The 19,693-nt window shown below is 31.4% G+C and overlaps 1 protein-coding gene across 1 annotated transcript in view; it reads right to left on the bottom strand.

Annotated features, from left to right (window-relative positions):
* Positions 1-19,693, bottom strand: part of LOC134707694 (DNA (cytosine-5)-methyltransferase PliMCI-like) — a 49,359-nt gene that overhangs the window by 23,301 nt on the left and 6,365 nt on the right. Inside the window, exons 5-27 of the mRNA XM_063567685.1 lie at positions 19,101-19,140; positions 18,550-18,634; positions 17,851-17,976; positions 17,078-17,195; positions 16,304-16,413; positions 15,630-15,748; positions 15,207-15,299; positions 14,676-14,827; positions 13,767-13,844; positions 12,170-12,273; positions 10,839-11,010; positions 10,286-10,383; positions 9,862-9,937; positions 8,533-8,589; positions 7,601-7,687; positions 6,994-7,118; positions 6,623-6,728; positions 6,050-6,162; positions 3,775-3,889; positions 3,186-3,368; positions 2,614-2,792; positions 1,538-1,611; positions 422-537 (exon numbers count right to left, since the gene is read on the bottom strand). Of these exons, the coding sequence (XP_063423755.1) occupies positions 422-537; positions 1,538-1,611; positions 2,614-2,792; positions 3,186-3,368; positions 3,775-3,889; positions 6,050-6,162; positions 6,623-6,728; positions 6,994-7,118; positions 7,601-7,687; positions 8,533-8,589; positions 9,862-9,937; positions 10,286-10,383; positions 10,839-11,010; positions 12,170-12,273; positions 13,767-13,844; positions 14,676-14,827; positions 15,207-15,299; positions 15,630-15,748; positions 16,304-16,413; positions 17,078-17,195; positions 17,851-17,976; positions 18,550-18,634; positions 19,101-19,140 (2,526 nt within the window). The remainder of the gene's footprint in view (positions 1-421; positions 538-1,537; positions 1,612-2,613; positions 2,793-3,185; positions 3,369-3,774; positions 3,890-6,049; positions 6,163-6,622; positions 6,729-6,993; positions 7,119-7,600; positions 7,688-8,532; positions 8,590-9,861; positions 9,938-10,285; positions 10,384-10,838; positions 11,011-12,169; positions 12,274-13,766; positions 13,845-14,675; positions 14,828-15,206; positions 15,300-15,629; positions 15,749-16,303; positions 16,414-17,077; positions 17,196-17,850; positions 17,977-18,549; positions 18,635-19,100; positions 19,141-19,693) is intronic.

The raw sequence follows: 19,693 nt of genomic DNA, 5'->3' as shown, positions 1-19,693 counted from the left end.
ACTATCGTAATCATTTATTATACATATTTTGGCAACTGCAATTTCATGTTTATCATAAATTTAATACTCAATTTCATTTGTTGATGTAATAATTAACATAACGAAAAGTGGCTAGAATGACATTTTGTTTTGTTTTTTAGTCAGATCATAAAAGACATATATAATAGAACTATAATAGAATGCCGAAAAAAGTGCTAAACCATCACATGATATACGGTACCTGTCACATTTTCAAAGAATTATCAAAGTTTTAAAGGTTAAAGGGAGGTTATTTCAATAGATATTAATCAGTAATCAAAGATTCATAACAACTGCTCTAAGTGAGTTAGTGTCCCTTTGACCAATTTAGATTTTATGGTAATTGTATAGCAGACAAGAAAATATATGTAAGATTCAAGTTCTAATTGTAAGCCATTCTCACCTCTGAGAAGTAAAATTTATTTGGACCACTAAGGAAATAAGCCTGAAGATCTTGTAAATTGTCACTGTAAAGCACTTGACATTTCCCTTTTACCAAACTAAAGTCTACTGTGGCCTCTGTAAAATAAGAAATAAATATTAATTAAAAAGAATAATCATTACTGTATAATATATTCAATTAAGCAAAAAGCTTTTATAATCTTACATTTGTTTGTGAAATTAGAACATATGTGAGGTTACATCAAAGGATAGATTTTAAAAACATAATTCATAAATAAAATGTTGGATTCAATAATGAAAGAGTTGTAGAGCAGATACAAAGTTTAATGTAAATTGGTTAGAGTATTTTTCAGTTGTTGTCCAACATGTTAATGACAAACAGAAGGAAGGACAGCAGTATACCATTATACTACATTGAAAAAAACACACCATATTTCTTAGAATTTTTTTTGTATATATCACTCAATCTTCTTTCTTCCAAAAAATGCCCATTTCATCTGCCAGATATCAATTTTTATTATGAAGTTAAATAATGTTGATATTAAATATCATTCCATGATGCATCTGGGTTATTACAAAAGTTAGTTATTTAAGTAAAATTTCTTATAAACAAGTCAAGGAAATACTCAATTTTGTAATAGAGCTAATTTCCTTATGCATGTATAGTACAACTTTGGTTTGCTTGCTTGATTACTGTAAATTCAGAAATTATTGCGATATTTTTATCTTTGCGAAAATTGCAACAGAGTTTAAATCGCAATAATTTAAACTCGAAATTTGAAATTTAGTATATGAATTTAATAGGATTTTTCTCAATATCGCTAAAATCAAAATCGCATATTAATCTATAATGACAAAATCCCAATAATATTGGCACGCAATAATTTCTGAATTTACAGTAGTTTGTATACATGCTTGTTCAAGCATTGTAATAAAGATTGACATCTGCCAATGATATATACAGGCATAGTTAAACCTGTATATATCATATTTAAACTTGATTGAATGTTACCCCAATTACAGGTGTACAATATACAAACAAACAAGCAAGGGAACCAAAGTCTCACTCTACAATTATTGGGAAATTAGCTCTAAAACTTATCTCCATAGCTCATACCTTCTTCAGACCAGTACAACATATTGAGATCACAGTGATACGTGGAAGTAACTCCTTTGTGTGTATCTTCTGGTCTGTAAAAAAGTAATATTGAAATGCATATCTTGGACATACCGGGAACCAACTTATTTTCCTAAGCAATTAATAATTGATTTGTTTTTGCAAGTATCTCTTATGCGAATATATAAAACAGTTGGAAAATAACTTAAAATCACAGCCCAGTTGGAAAAAAGTATCTGTCAAATAAAGTTTGTTTGCAGTATATATCTATTTTGAGTATATTTTTTCCTCAGAAGTATCAAAGTTATTTTTGTGTTTACTGCTATATGCACTTTTCAATGTAAAGATTTTTTTTAAATTGTGGCATTATATCCATACCATTAAAAAAGTAACAAATGGAATAATACTCAATTTAAGCCTGAGAACCGAAGGAAAAAAATCTGAAATAAACTGCCTCCTTAAGATTGACTTGGCAGCCTACACACATCAGATATCCTTGATGTACACATTCTTCTCCCTATTCTCTTTTATCTAATTTATTAAGGGCTGTTAATTGACAGGCAGCTGACTGTTCAGAACAAATGTCATTTCATGCCAACTAGTATTTTAAACTACTAGTATCATTCCTTAATTTCTAGCTGCTGTGTGGGGAAATAATAAAAAATTTAGTCTTTGGTTTGATCCAACTAAATCATTCTTCAGAGTGGTATGAGGTTAATATAAAATTAACATTCAATAAGTTAAACAAATACACAACATTTTCATCACCAAAACATCAGAAACAGAGACTATAGGCCTTGCAGTTATAAAACTTTTGAGTCAGGTTTTTGTACTCATACTCCAAAATCAACCAATCAAAATGCTGGATTTTGTGTTTCGAGCACTGAGCAAAGTTTTATGACTTCAACCCCAGGGTTTTAAGGTTAACATTGGCTTTGATCAAAACAATCAGCTTTTATCTCATAGTAAAATCTAAAAAGCTGCTAAATATGTTATTTTAGATAATGTAGCAACACAGTACCAGTCGCTCTTGCAGCAGATAGGCAGGCAACTCCGTTCATTTTGTTTATAATTACCTGTAATATTTACAGACTTTAATTCTTATATTCGTCATGTCAGGAAGTTTTGATCCTGGTGATTTTTTACAATAAATTTCCGTAATTCTTCCAATTCTGAATGGTGTTGGTAAATCTTCATTGGAACCTTTGATGTACTCAGATTTTCTGTAGGCCTCTGTGTATAGATTTTCATCTACCTGTGGAAAAAATATTTACACATTAATAGCTGCTTGTTTTTAAGTATTTTAATTTTTAAACAAATAAATGAAATCTGACGTTGGGCAAGTGTCTGAGTGATCACTCATGGTAATTCCTTTCACAAGACAAGATGACAGTTTTACCACAGATTCAATAAAGGCTACATATAGAGACATACAAGTTTTACTTTAAATTCAATTCACATAAATTACAAGTAACATAAGCTCTGTAGGTGTTTTACAGTAACAGACTCTGCTAGATACAAAATTCGGTCAAAGACTTTCCTTTAGTAGTTTGAAAAGGAAATTTCTGTCCTAAATAGTCTTCATAAATTTAAAGGCTAGCTTTGAACAAAAAATTCTGACAAATACTATAATATTGCAGATACTTACTGCACTGTGTTTAGTTGACTTTGTTGGTTTCTTGACTTGTTTTATTTTGAAATTGAATCCTTCAGGTTCTATGTAACAGCCATCTCCTATCTTATAGTCCACACTATCACGACAAACACTATTATAGAATACTCTGGTATCTGTAGAATCATCTAATTCTTCTCCCAGGCTTGGGATTTCTTTCTGTAATCAAATAAAAATAGATAATTTGAAGATTAAGTGATCACAATAGACTATTTAAAGTTGATGTCTATAAAATTTTAGGCATTTATCTTAATTTTCTCATCATAAACCTTGAATTTTAGAATTAAATAAGATTTGAAAAATAGTTCCTTGTTTAACCATATCATCCTTTCTTTTTTTTTAAATGTTTATCAGAACACCAATTTGATATCTATGTAAGCATTATGCTGTTTGCCTTCATTTATACTGATCTGAAAGGCTAAAACATTTTTAAATAGACTTTGTGCAAGTAGCTCAGTAAAAAGGTGAAAAGAAAAAGTGAAATGAATGATCACAAGTCGAAAAGTAGGATCAAATTGTGAAGGTTTTCAAACTTTTATATATAAAGTATATAATACAAACTAACCTTTCTAATTTGATTAAGTCTGTAACAGCTAATACAATGTTTATGTTTTAAATTCTCAGGAACTTCCACTTCATCTGTTGGTGGATCTTCAAACCTGGCTAAATCTGGATCATACCTATAAAGCACCAATCATACAAGTTTGTTAAACTGTTGTTTATATGTACCCTTTTTGTTAAAAAAAATTATTTGATTAGTTCTCATACATGAATATATATGGTTTAATCTAAAGGTGGGGATCTCGACTGTTTCCAATTTCTCAATCAGGTGACTGCAGGGACTCCCACTATATTTCATTTAATTTAGAGTTGTGGATCCCAACTGTTTCAAAGTTCTTAAACATGAGGGGTAGGGTGACCACAGGGACTTCCCCTATATTTCATTTTGGTCTGTTGTGGATAGTTGTCTCATTGGCAATCATACCACATCTTTTTTTTATATCAGAAACTTCCAGCTATTTTATTAACTGACCTATCAAAACTGAGAAGAAAAAAATACCCCTTGAAATTGCTGCAATATGTTTAACTTGAAAAACATTTAACATGCATTACCAACATTTATCACTGATAAAAAAAAAAAACTGTTAGATAAACTGTTACCACTGTTACATTGTATTGGATTTTGACACTCATGATAATTGATGTACAAAATATTTTCTGCCTTTTCATCTTTTATATATATATATATATCTGAGACTACTTTGATATAGTAGTCTCAGCATTAATCTTTTGGTTTTCAATTCTAGTGTTTATATTTATTCACCATGCATAGATGTATTTTGTCACCTGTCTGGATTTTCTAGTTTAAAATAGCCAAAACCCGGGATTACCCTTATCCGCTTCCGGAATCGGAGCCGATATTGTAATCTCGCGGCAGCCATTTTATTTTCAATGTTGTTTTGACAGAGAGTGAGATACGATTTTAGTCGGATTTACACATTATTAATCGGCGATGTTCTGTATAAAGCTAGCGGTTGAACAAAATGAACATCGCTCTCATGAATGGTAATGATAAAAATAAGTTTGAGATCGTTTATTGATCTTTATTAGGAAACTTTGGTAAAAATGTTTGCAAAGTTATTTTTTTATTTTATTTCAAGGTCCGTCGTGCATGTAGGGCATAGCTAGTAACCAAGTAGAAAGTCCGACTGCAAAATTGGAAGGTTGCAGACCTCGGACCACCGCTAATTTGAAAACTTGCGTCCAAATTGAAAAGATACGAAATTTTCGTTTTCTGATTCAAAATTGCCGCCAACAGCGTGATCAGTTGAACTTATATAATAGACTACTGACGTATACATACGTAGTTGACTACGTATTGACGACAAACAATATTCCTACGACTTTTGCAATTTGGGAAATCTTAACTACTTGTCTTTAGAGATTTTCGGCAATTAAATATTTCATACATTTGTTCTTTGACATCTTAGCCAAAAGCTCAGGGCAGAATAAACTAAATAAGGATTTCTAATGTGCTCTACTTCCTATGTGCAACTTCAAAACTTTTGGGAAAATCGACGATCATTTAAGGTTTTTCTGGTCATATTTTATGTAATCCAGAATGAAAAGTATGAAAAAAATGTCCAATAAGTTATAAATAATATAGTAGCCAGCTAGATGATAACAATGGCACATATTTCAGCATTTATTGGGTAGCACACAAATCCAGGGTGCTCGCATAAGGCAGCTTAACTGCCTAAAAACAAATCAATGAGAAAGCAAATTATTTGCCATGTTTCAGTCATCATAATTAAGAATTGGAAGGCACTTTTCTTATGACCATAACACATACAACTGCATTTTACTTCACACACATAACACCATTTGAACTTTATGATCTGCCCCCACCCATACAAAAATATCAAAGTGCCTCACACAAACCATACCACCATATATGAGGGAGGGTAGGAGGGGTGCTGATCCCGAAATCCCGAGCTTAAAAACACTCAATCCCGGAGTCTCGATAAAGGTTCTACCCCCCCCCCCCCCCCCCCCCCCCCCTTATATATATTGGAATAGCCCTTAACAATTGTCCTGCTATGTTTCTGTGTCTATTTATTTATGGATTGGTTTGTCATTTTTCAGTCAACATTTTTTAAAAACTATTTTGCTATCTTTCAGTTAATAAAAAAAATATTGGCATGCTTGAGAAATGTTTTGCGAAATTTCAGAGAACTTAATTGAGACTAAATGTTTTTGTCTTATTTAGTGTTTTATTTTCACATATGAAGAGTTGACTCATAAAATCAGTCATTTTTAAATAAGATTTCATATTTTACCATTTTTGATAAAAGAAACTTTTGTTATCCTCTGGGTCTACTACTCGGTCCTCTTCTGGATGCTCAATGCCACCTAGCATGTGCCAGTTGTCTGCTGGGGCTTTGTATATTACCTATGAAAAAGAAGCATACAAAATAATTCTATAACTTCAACTAGTCAGTTCAAAATGAAATCAGAAAGAGGATAAAAAAAAAACACTTTACTTTATCAAAACATGTCTAATTCCCTTGTACAAATGCTACGACTTTCTGTTCTTTTACAAAATTTTAAGATCAACATCATCCAAACAAAAATTTGAATGTCACTCTTGCATCTTTTGCCCCTCTTTTAAGACGACGGAAGTTTTTCACAACAATGACTGGCTATACAGCCTTGCACAGTCTCTTTTACTTATTGTTGTTACCATTTTATAATGCAGGAAGATTTTTTCGATAATTTTTATTAAAATTTCAAGAAAAGGATAAAAATGCCAATTTTTTTTTTATCAAAATTTAGCCACAGCAATGGAATGTTACAATAACTCAATTCAAACAGATTTGTTCTCCAAGGAGAATGTAAGCATAAATAAGTACCTTAATTTTACATGTTACAACATCAAACTTGATGTCTTCACAGTCATCTATCATGAACACTTCTTGGTCATCTGAAGCTTCTCCTAGCACTGTGTCATTACTCCGACTGAAACAAACATACCATGTGAAAAAACCTGAGTATTCTGACATTTTTTTCTGGTCACCCAGTATGTTAAACACAGGTTACACTGTACATGCTATAAGGTTGACATTTTTTGGTAAAAATACCTTGACAACAGATTTAACTTTACTTTTAATACCTTAGCCTTTTAAATCGACATTATAAATATTTTACAAAAAAAAAGTGAAAAAATGAAGATGATTAAATTATTCATTAAGCATGCCTTTCGAGCAGAAAAAATAGTATTTACCAAAACCAATGTGCATGAAACATTTTCTGTCCACTACTGGTTTCCCACATGTATGCTATTCTGGCTATGTAGACAGGGATACCAGTGTCTTGTGGTTTTACTGCTACATAATCGTTCACTTTAATCTGAAAAGAAACCACCAGGTTAACATTTTTTTCCTTTCAACAATTCTGACACAACCTACATGACAAATAGGTCTGTTAAACACAGTATTCATTTGATTCAAACAACAATGTGAAAAACTTAAATGTTTCATACAATTTAAATAATACCCTTTTAAAAGTTCCATGATTTTACGGCATACAAATTTAAATATACTTCAATTTCACTGAAGAATAACTGATAACATTTACTTGTAGATTTGTCTCATTGGCACTCACACCACATCTTCCTATATCTAAGGTAAACAGGAAGTTGTTTCAGTGATGAATCTGAAAACGCATCACAGGGTATAGCTGACTCATAAAAAGCCTGAAACCAACTTGCTATGTAGTTACTGAGAAAGTATTCATGGGACATACTTGTAGAGAGGTAAAACAGTATCTCACATTTTTTTTAAAAGCAGTGGTATAAAAAACATTGATTGTAAAAGAAAAAAAAATCTTACAACATCATCATCTAGTCTGATAGCTTCATAGTAGGTGTTTCTTCCATCAACTTTGATAGGTTCTTCTCCTTCCCATCTCAGTTTTGCCTACAAAAAGTTAATGTTATTTGAATGTGCAAATAGATATGTTTAGTTATTAAGTTTTGGATTGGTAGGTCAATAGGGTAAGATAATCAGGTTTTTTGCATGTTAATATTGTAAATTATAATATGTGTCATATTAAGAATTTGTTCTTTAGTTTTAAATTTTTTTTTCATCAAAAGATCACAAAATACAATTTTACAACAGAAATATTTTATGGAAGTTCACATCAAAATGAGCATTTGTGTACTGAGTTCTCATATAAGGGGTGGGATGAAATAATTCTACCATATAAATTATAAGGAACTGGACTTCAAATGATGGATTACTCATCTTGGCATTAGATGTAGTTTTATGTTCTTCAGTGAGTACAGGGAACAAACTCACCATCTATAAAGATTCTTATTGTATTAAGGGGCTAAAATTGTCACAATATCATAGGTATATTTTTATGCAATATTTTTATATCAGATCAGCATGTTTAAAAGTTATGAAGGAACCAAACTAGGAATCTTCTTACTAGATATCTAGCTTCAGTTAAAATTATGTCTAATTAATTGACTACCATGTCTCTCAGGGTTTGATATAGAGAGAACTTTCTGTTCATAGGGTAAATTTAGGAATATCAGTGACAAATATTAATTGGGAAAATTACACATTTAAAACAAGAACAGGTGTCCATTGGATACCATGTCTTTAACTTAAGAGTCAAAACCTCAATTTGGCATATATTTAGGAAAGTTAATTCACATCATAATAAAGTTGTGTAATAGGTTTCTCATGCAAAGGGCGTGATGAAATAATTCTACCATTTAAATAATCAGGAACATTTCTACATATGAATTGCTTACCTTGACATTAGATGCAGTTTTATGTGTCTTCGTTGGAGTTGTTTCTTTACTTTCACTCTGAAATATGATTTAAAAGTCCAATAAGCAAAACAAAAAAATAAATTATCTATTTCAATGCTATTATAGAGAATCGTCACACCTTAAATACTAAAACTGCTAACATTAAAATGAAGCCTTTAATATTGTATGCAATAATCAAGAGCTCTGTTTTAACTGTCAACTTCTATATTCAATTCAATACCGTAAAACATATAATTATCGCGACTTTCAAACTTCTTGTATGATTTTTAATTTTTGTTTCTTGTGTGTATACTTTGAAAGTACTTTTATTCGTGGGGTACCAATTTTCGTGGATGACTTTATCCACGAATTTAAGTGTCCAACGAAATAAAACAACCATTGTCCAAATCAAGACATGGAAAGATCCTCATCGGTAGGTTTGACCACTGATATGATCTAGAGAATATATTGAATAATGCCAAATCTGAGAATACTTTTTAATAGCAGTCACAGAAACTACAACAGCATGCAGGATTATACCCATTTTATCTTTAAAAACTTAAACTGTGAAAGTCAGATTGCCGGTAATGATATGCTAGTATGATAAAGTGTTCATTTTATATTCTCATAGTTCTCGTACATTTAGAAAACAATAATTTCATGCTGGGCTTGGTTTTTATAAGAATTATTTGACATTTCAAGATATGTTTATAGCATTTGTTTATGTTACTATTTTCAATAGGTGACATGTTTATGGCCTAATTGACACCTTTGATGGTTTTTAGTCTGTTGATCACTTTATCATGGGTTAATTAGTGTTATCACTACAATTTACAGGGTCAATGTTTACTTTGCAATTTCCTTCAATCCAGACTATTTGAAACCTTCGTTTCTAAAGGCTTTAATATTTCAATTTTTTTTTTAGAAAATTAAAATCCACGAATTTAAAAATCCATGAAAATGTAAATATTGCTCAATCCACGAAAATTGATACCCACGAATTAAAGTACTTTCACAGTAATTCAGAGTTTAGTATGACGTCCATTATCACTGAACTAGTTACATATTTGTTTGGGGCCAGCTGATTTTCCTTTTTCAAACTGATTCAAGTAAATTTGAAAACCACTAAATGAAAACGCTGCGAAGTGTACTGAAAGGGGTAAGGTATCAGTGAAAATAAGTTGGTTTACAGTAAATTGTTAAAACTCTTCGTCTTGATGAAAACAACAATTGCTAAATCATTTTTTGTCTGACTTAAACTGACAAATTGTAATTTTGGCTTGGTTCACATTCATCAGAGAATATCAACTCTTATAAGTGATATCTTACAATTAATTTTGAATCATTATCGTCCTCTTCCAAAAGGTCGTCATCCTCTGCTTCTTTTACAACCATGTTGGGACATCTATATAAAAAATATAATTCTAATCTCTCAGCCTTAAAATCCAAAATTGACAGTTTTTTTTGGAGTCAGTGAAAACACAATATTTCAAGATTTGTCTGGCTTGTAAACAAATTAAATCTGACATACAGTTATTTTTTTAAAAGAAAGTTATGCTTTTAAGTATTAAATTATTCGAGCAGAATTATTTCTATTGAAAACCTTCCTTAGAGGATGCATATATATTTCAAATCACTACCTAAGCAGTCCCTGATTTTTTTCAAGACTAAAATTAAGTTGTACGTCCTTAATGCCTTTTTATTGAAACTATTCCCTTTATATAAAATCTAAATTTCACTGTGTTATATGTACCTCCTGTTTACACAAGCTTGTTTGGCCCTGCCAGTTCCACCAAATTTCACCATGTCTTTACAAGCATTACATGTACCACAATCTGGTTGCTGGCAAGTCTAGTGAATTAAACAGAAATATTTTGTTATATAACATGACTTCAAGATCCAACATAACAAAGGCTCTATCCAAACTCACTTCTAAGAAGGCTTTAAAAGCTATAAAATCTGACACTGTTGTTACCTACCCCACACATACAAAAGTAATCAAAATGCCTCCCTCAATATTTTCTTGAATAGCCCAAAGATGTTTTGTGAAATGAGTGGTTGATTACTAAGTGGTGGGACAGAAAACATACATGAGAACTATAGGGAACTATATTTCAGTGTGAATACATTTAGTATTAGTAGCTAACCTGTCATGTTGTTGAGGAGGCTACTGCCTAAGGAAAGATTTAGAACAAGTTCCAATATTTCCAATACCAAATTGATGATTTTTCACAATCTGATTGTCTTTCAAGGTCTCAAAAGTCAAAAAGCTTAATGGATAGAATTTGCCTATCAACTTTACTTACCTCACATATACCACATCGTCTACGCTTAGTGCCATGTCCTGATTTTTCATCCAGCTGACCTTTAAACATACTGTCAAATATCTGGGTCACCAGTGGAGTTGTAGCTGCCATGGTAAAGGCAGGTTTCTTATCTTTTACCTTTGTTTTTCTTAATTCTTTTCTCATTTGTCTCCTGAAATAATAATAATTGTTGTTTCTTGTTTAACATTTTGACACACTTGGACTTTTTATAGGTTACCACATGGTATGGTTTTGCTCATTGTTGAGAACCTACTGTGACCTATAGTTGTTTATATCAACATCAGTTGGTCTCTGGCAGGTATTTGTCTCAAAGGCAATCACACCACATTTCTGTATTTTTATTTTATATAAATGTGAATTTTACAATAAAATTCTTGTCATTTACTCAGTAGGGAGCAACTGTAAACAGTATCAAGAAAATCCCAGAGTGGTCATGTGTATGATTTGTATGCAGATTATAGCAGGTTAAGTCTAAGGCTAAGTTAAACAAGACTTTACCCGAGATCTTATACAAAGCATTGAAATTTAATATATCATTAACGTGGTATTGTCAATGTTGTAGACATTTGCGTCTGTCCCAAGTCAGGAGCCTCTGGCCTTTGTTAGTCTTGTATTATTTCAATTTTAGTTTCTTGTGTATAATTTGGAAATTAGTATGGCGTTCATTATCACTGAACTAGTATATATTTGTTTAGGGGCCAGCTGAAGGACGTCTCCGGTGCGGAAATTTCTCGCTACATTGAAGACCTGTTGGTGACCTTCTGTTTGTTGTTTTTTCTATGGTCAGGTTGTTGTCTCTTTGACACATTTCCCATTTCCATTCTCAATTTTATTAAAAAGCCACGAACAATTTTAAAGAATCAACTAATTGAATCTTTCTACAACTAATTTTGTTTTTTATATTGTGTTTACTAATTTATTTATCTTGTTCATTCATAATCAAACACTTGTGTAACTGATGATATACTTTAAGGTGCAAAGCTTTAAAATGAAAAATGTGAAAGAAATGACACATCCCTTACCTTTAACACTGTATTCCATTTGTTTAGACAGGCTTTTTTGTTTCGAAAATAAAGATACACTATCCTTCCTATGCTCTAATGAATCAAATCAATGTTATGTAGTTTTATTCACACGTTTTGATTACTGATAAATTGGTCATATTTTCAAATTACATGGTTATACTTTATTTTAAATTGTTTGTGTGTGTTTACATCAAATGATCTCTATTGAGTGCAGAATACTGTAATCAACTGATATTTTCCCATACTATACATGCCTTTACCTAAGGTGTTGCTAAATAATATTACCTTTTCCCCAGAGTAACACCAGCCAGTTTTATCAAAGCCCTCATACATGGTGTGGCAATTAAGAGATCTTCGTCATCTTCAGCTGCTTCGTCATAACTCTGCACCTAAAAAAGAAATTATGTAATTGTTAGTCATTTTTTCACCACAGTTTTATTTTTTATAATTTGTCCAGATATCTGGTCATAAATTCTATAATTATAATTATCAACTTTTTGTGTTAAAAAGTTTGTTGTAAATGAAAGTCATTATCTTTTTTTATAAGTTGGCACCTCTTCAAATACTCCATAAACTAATGACATTCTTCTGGAATCCCTTACCTAAATTTTTAGAAAATACAATACTTTTGTCTGTATTATGAAAGATAATTGCGTTTTACTTGTAGGGTTTTGGAGAAGATGACCTTTTATTTTTCAATTATGAATATTTGTTGTTAAATAAAATAGAAAATTACCCATCTCCTTGATTTATGCAGACAATTTCTCTGAGACTGTCACAGCTTGAGTACTCGAATTCTGGTAAGCATTTGGAAGGTAACCTAAGAACTTGCAGTTTTTACGAATAAAATTGTGAATGGAAATGGGGAATTTGTCAAAGAAACAACAACCCGACCAAATAAAAAAACAACAGCAGAAGGTCACCAACAGGTCTTCAATGTAGCGAGAAATTCCCGCACCCGGAGGAGTCCTTCAGCTGGCCCCTAAACAAATATATACTAGTTCAGTAATAATGAACGCCATACTAATTTCCAAATTGTACACAAGAAACTAATATTAAAATAATACAAGACTAACAAAGGCTAAAGGCTCCTGACTTGGGACAGGCGCAAAAAAGCGGCGGGATTAAACATGTTTGTGAGATCTCAACCCTCCCCCTATACCTCTAACCAATGTAGAAAAGTAAACGCATAACAATACACACATTAAAATTCATTTCAAGAGAAGTCCGAGTCTGATGTCAGAAGATGTAACCAAAGAAAATAAACAAAATGACAATAATACATAAATAACAACAGACTACTAGCAGTTAACTGACATGCCAGCTCTAGACTTCAATTAAACTGACTGAAAGATGATGATTTTATCATATGAACATCAGGCACAATCCTTCCCGTTAGGGGTTTAGTATCATACCATCATAACATATATGAGAAGAACATAACCCATGTCATGCCAACAACTGTTTTTAGAATAAATGTGTTTAGTTCCGACGCAAAGACCTTATCAGTGACTCAATATTAACGCCAAAATATGCAATCTTTAATGACTTGACAACAGTATCGTAATTGTATCCCTTTTTAATAAGTCTATTCAAAGGTTTTTTAAGTTTCTAAGGTGAATACTGATACCTTTGTGCTTTATAAAGAATATTTCCATAAAAAATTTACTTAAAACTTCCATATACTTTTTGACAACTTACAAATATGACTTTTGATCTGTTGAAACTAGTATGTATATGTTTATATAAGATGGTGTGAACTTGGGCACATTATACAGAAATAGATTATGCATACTGGCATGGATTTAATCTGTTTTTTAAGACTAAAATCATTTACTGTATGCAAGTGCTTTTTCTCCTAAATACACTTTAATCAACAAACCTGGTCAACAACAAATTGTGAATGTCTTAGCAATGAATCTTCTGTCAAACTGTTTAATCCTTGTGGTGGCACAGTTATCTGAATGAAAACAAATCAATACATCAATATATTTTTTTAAATACTTAATTAATGGCAGTCTTCACCCTCAACTATAGGCTCATCAGCCAGGTCATATGAAATTATTATCAGGCCAATAGAATGTCATGAAGACTGAACTGAAGAACAACTCTGAAGAGCTCTTTCTATTTGACTAAACTGAAACTGAATTAGTATTCCTTAATTGGAGTTTCATGTCATGTTAAATGTACCCTTTTTGAAACCATTTCAAAAACATATCATACAGTTTATAAATGATATTCATCTCATATTGATAGTTTGCAACTGATATTAGATGCAAACTGAAAGCTAAGATGCTATTTAATTTTTTTAAAGTCTTTTTATTTTGAAGTACCTTACAAAGTAACATCATCAAAAATCTTAATGCATACAAATGCAAGACTGAAATACAACTTCACAATTCTTTACATCTACACTGAAATAACAAGTTTATTTGACAGACAATGGTATGCTAAAAATGATACTGAAGAAAACAACCTTTTTTTTTTTTTTTTGCATTTTCTCAATAAGACTCACTACACTGAAAACTTTTGAAAATGTGATCGGATATATATTTAGTTACTGTGGATTCATTTATGTTCATGGGTACCAATTTTCGTGGATTGAGGAAAACTTGCAGGTTCGTGGATATTTGATTTCGTGGATTTGCCGAAGTCTGCATACAAGCTATAAGAAAACTTGTTATTTGTTGAACATTTAATTTCGTGGTTCAACAGTTCCCACGAAATCCATGAAAATTGGTATCCAACGAAAAATAATGAATCCACAGTATTTGTTCATTTTCATTGTTACCTGAATTTTATTCAGTAAATCTTCATATGTTGCTATAGGGTTGCTCTGTAAGAATTCTATCAGTACTTTACTCATGTGGATCTTTTCTCTCATGGTATCCATAAATGGCTTATATGCATCACTAGGAGCCATCAGTATATATTCCGCAAAAGCTGAATTATGAAAAAAATTATTAATGGTTGATTGGTGTATGTACTTTTAGAGGTAATTACTACGATTATTCAGTAAAATGTCTAGTGACCAAATTTCAAAATCATACATCAGCACAAGGTATCAATGAACAAGTACTAAATGATGCTTTATGGGTGCCAGCAATTAAAAGCTTTCCATGCAATATTTTACTTTGTCCATCATCAGTGAAATAATGAAGATTAACTCTTGTTTACATTTCAGACGCAAATACAACATGTAAATTTGTACATGTCAACTACATACTTATACATGTTTGTATGAACTTTACTTTGTCTAAGACTGACCTACTCCTGCAAATTTTTCATGTGAAAGTAGCCTAATATTATAAATATAATATACCTGTACTGAATCCTATCAAGGCATTTTCTCCTCCATCAAATCCAGCAGTCCACCATTCATTTATAGGTCCCATGTTCCTGGTAGGGATACCACCTAAGGTAAACAATCAAAAATAAACAAGATTGTATATACACTGTTCTAGTATGATAGCTCTTTTATTTTTTAAATTGCGTTGTAACACAGATGAAATTCAAATAAAGATTAAAATAAATTGAGGGTTAAATGTGGAGGGACTCTTTGTGAACATTTTAAATAACTAACAAAAGTCTGTCTTACAGCAAAAAAAGAAGTGTAATTATTGATAACTTTTCAGATTTTTTTCTGCCTTTCTGATCTGTCTCTATTTGTTTAAAAAAAAAATGCATACATATTTGTTTAAATAAACATCAAAAGCTTTGACTGTTATAAAAACAACTAACATACCTTCAGTTGCTGGGTTTTCATCATAAATTGGTTTAACATGACCACTGAAATATAATTCTACGTTCTTCTCTATCAGGCCTGTGTCAAATGGACACAGATGTGTATTCTTGTCATAAGCACTACAATAAAATGAAACAGAAACATGATGTGTTAAGCCTTTTTCAACTGATTTTTATGGTTAGGTTTTGTGTTATATTGTTATGTTCTCAAAAATGTTTAAAAATATCACATTTAATTCCCCTGTCCCAAGTAAAGAGCATGTAATTCAGTGGTTGTTGTTACTTGCTTCAGCATTTTTTTTCATAAGCTTTTAGCATTCTTATTTGTATTTTTTACCATATGCTATTTCAGGGTTTTTTATAATAAACTTCTATGTCATTTGGTTGCAGTCGGACAGTTGTCTTGTTTGCAATCATACCACATCTTATTTCTTAAGATGTTGCACACATCATGATCCCTTATAATTTAACAACTAAAGCTGTAAATAGAATGTTTTCTTTGTGTACTTTCGATAGTAGTTTGTCAGTCACAATTAACTAACGAACTGAAAATAAATTTCCCTTCATTATAATCTACCCACTACTATGATAATTTGAAAAGCAAATATACTTAACCTTCTCTAACGCATGTAAATGTTACTTGTTACAGGGTAACTGTTAGCATTTTCATGTTACCTGAAATTTGTGATTTTATGCTGAGGTCTTTCGTCATAACTATGGATTTCTTCCTCATCCCCAGTGAACACAGATAATTTAGGATCTGTTAAGGCAACATACTCTTCTACCTAAATAAAAGACAATTTAATTAAATAAAATCTACTGTTTGTTGAATATCTATGGATTAATTATGTTAGTGGATATAATTTTTGTGACTTGAAGGAAAATCATACTTTTTATGGACATTTGAATTCATGGTTCTTATACAAGCCCATAGTCAATTATTACTTGTTGAACACTTAAACTCACCGTTTCCCTGTATCCATGAAAATAAGGAAAATTGGATCTCAATTGAAATCAATGAATACACTATAGGCATGTCGATTTTTTTATCTTTGGATTTTAACATATTTGTCAGTAAATAAGATTCAAGGGTAATTTTAAATATTTTCAGGTATCTCAGTGGCTGAGTGATTTGAACAGTTTATCTTCAGCAAAAGCTAGTCTGTCAACACTGAAGTTAGTTCCAACCCTGAAGTTAGTTCCAACCCTGAAGTTAGTTCCAACCCTGCTAAAGACAGGTGGATTGTGATCTGTTTCTCAGTGGACTAGGTAGGATTGCCACTTTGACCTCCAAAAGTTGTCTGGATTCGCCTCATTTCTTAACTAAAATTGTCAGTTTGACTGCTGAAAGTTATGGTTCTCTTCTGGTTCATTATCTTTTTCCACCAATAAAAACCTCCCAGCAATGATATAGCCAAGTTCCCTTCATGGTGTACATATTTAACTTACTGCATCATCTGTAGCTCCAGGGAACATTATCAGGTCACCATCAATTAACTGTTTACATTCTCTACACTTTGCTGGTGGTTCTTTGTTCACAATTTCTTTAATCTCTGCCTCTGTAGAACTGAAAGTCATATAAATTTCAATTGTTAAATATTGAGGTCAATAATGATTTCAAAATCTCTGATGAGGCCATATATAGTTACATTTGGTTCTAGAATTATAAGATCTCAGAATCCTTAAAAAAAGAAGAAAAAAAATCTATTTTAAACAAACATTATGAATGCTCAGCTATGTGTTTGTTTATTCCACATCGGCTAAAGGTTTAGGGTTGACATCTCGCATAATTATTAAGCCAACACATTTTTTAACCTGTCCTAAGTAAGGAACCCTTAGCCTTTGTAGTCTTGTGTGTTTATTCTTAATCATGAATCATTTGAATGCTTTAGTGTGGTGTTATAGACCCATAGGTGGCCTTGAGCTGTTCTCTGCTGTGGTTTTTGCCTTTTGGACACATTCCCCTTTTCCATTCTCAATTCTTTCATCCTTCGATTGTTATGTTCTATAACACTGTGACCTGACACAAATTTCACATCAGCATCTATTTGTTTTTGAATGTGTTCCCAAACAATAAATTGTTTGCATTAAAGGTGCAAAAGAGATCTTTATATCTTAACATAAATGTTGCAATTATTATAGTTATACAACATTTTTTCTTGTGTTTACCCAAAATACCTGTCAATACAAATATATTTTCTCACCCAGAATATCAGATATACCTTTTATTTTCAGTATCCATTTCTTCACTTTTTTCTCCATTTTCAACTTTAGGTTTCTTTGTTTCCTTTTCTTCTGCTTGTTCTTGCTTAACTTCTTCATCAGCTGTGGATTTTCTCTTTCCTGGACTGAAAATTATAAGGTTTTAGTAAGTGAATATTTTATCCACTGTAGATAAAAAGCTTGTGTTAAAAGTCAGAAATAGAAGATACAATATAGTTGGAATATACATGATAATATTCTCATTTCTTGAGATTTTTTGTTTTAAATCTGGCAACATAACGGCTGGGCTTATTTTACTTAAAATGTTCATTTAAAAATTAATAGCATATTTTTTTGCAAATTTGACAATTTTTAGTTAAGATATTACTTTAACAGAAGTCAAATTATGTAATCAAGACTAGGATAAGTTTTACATTTTTCCTAAAAACCATTTCTTGCGAGTACTAAAAGATGTGATAAGTATTGGTATCATACAATGTTTTATTTTCAGCACATATACAGGGTCAAATATGTCTTTACATTTATCCTTTATTGGTAATAAATGACAGGCTTGTAAATTAAATTAAAGTGTTTTCATCCCAATCATCATATTTCACACTGAATCAACCAACACCAATACATGTGAAATTTGATTGAATCACTTTAGATATAGACTATACATAAAGACTTGGAAAACAGTCTGTATTTTAAAAACTTACGTTCTTGAGAACATAGATGCTATAGAAGGCTGATTTCCATTTGACTTTTTCCCTTTTCTTCCTCTTGACTTCTTACTTGGTGTTTCTAGTGTATTGGTAAAATTAACAATCTTGTATATACGAATAATAATGATTATGTAGTAGTTGACAAAAAATAAAAGTACTTAAGATGTTTTGACTGGTTTTGTTGAGATAATCATTTCCAAAATAAATGATGCTTACTCAGCATCACCTAAAGGCGTAATACCACCACTGATTTTCCCCTATAAGAAAATGATAAGTCTTTTTTTTAAGAAATGTGTTTCATATCTTCTGTATTGTTAGTGCATTCTAAAAGGAGGCTCTCATATGTATTATTTCCTACAAGCAGTATTTTCAAAAATTTGAAGATTTTTTAAGCTCTACTCTGATGATGTTACATTGTCAGCAGAAGCCATGTTGGTCTGTCCAGAGCTTTTGGTTACATTTGTTGTTGTTAACCATACATGACTGAAGTAGGCTAAGCTTACAGGGCATTAATTTCAATGAAGAAGATATTATAAATGCTATACCTTCTTCGTCTTTTTTTTCTTCAACTTCCATAGATTCTTCCTGCAAAACACAAAAAGAAAAAAAACTTATTTTTCTGTATTTCTACTGATATCCTACAAATTAAATTAAGAGCAATAAAGGGCTGCGCTTTAGCGCATGATACACTCCCTTTTTTAAGCATAAAAATTCATAACACAGAAATGTAAAATCTGAAATTTATAAAAATTGAAAGGGAGCTTACATCAATAGATATAAACAATTCACAAGTTTCATGGACATTGGTGAAAGCCTTTTTGAGTTATTGTCCGACGTGTTAAAAATCCCCCTTTTTTTTTATGAATAAAGCCCCATAAATCCAAAACTTAAAATCTGAAATTTATAAAAATTGAAAGGGAGCTTACATCAATAGACATAAACAATTCACTTAAGTTTCATGGAAATTGGTGAAAGTGTTTTTGAGTTATTGTCTGAAGTGTGGACGATGGACGGACGGACAACGGTATACCATAATACGTCCCGTCTAAAAGAATGGCGTTTAAAAACTTTTTTTTTTTTTTTATTACTTATTTGCTTCATTCATCACTAAAGAGACATTAATTGTCGAAACGTGCAT

The sequence above is a fragment of the Mytilus trossulus genome, chromosome 2, assembly GCF_036588685.1.
Source record: "Mytilus trossulus isolate FHL-02 chromosome 2, PNRI_Mtr1.1.1.hap1, whole genome shotgun sequence".
Taxonomy (NCBI): Eukaryota; Metazoa; Mollusca; class Bivalvia; order Mytilida; family Mytilidae; genus Mytilus; species Mytilus trossulus.
Note: the sequence above shows the minus strand (reverse complement) of the source record. Positions and strands in the feature narration are given on the sequence as shown.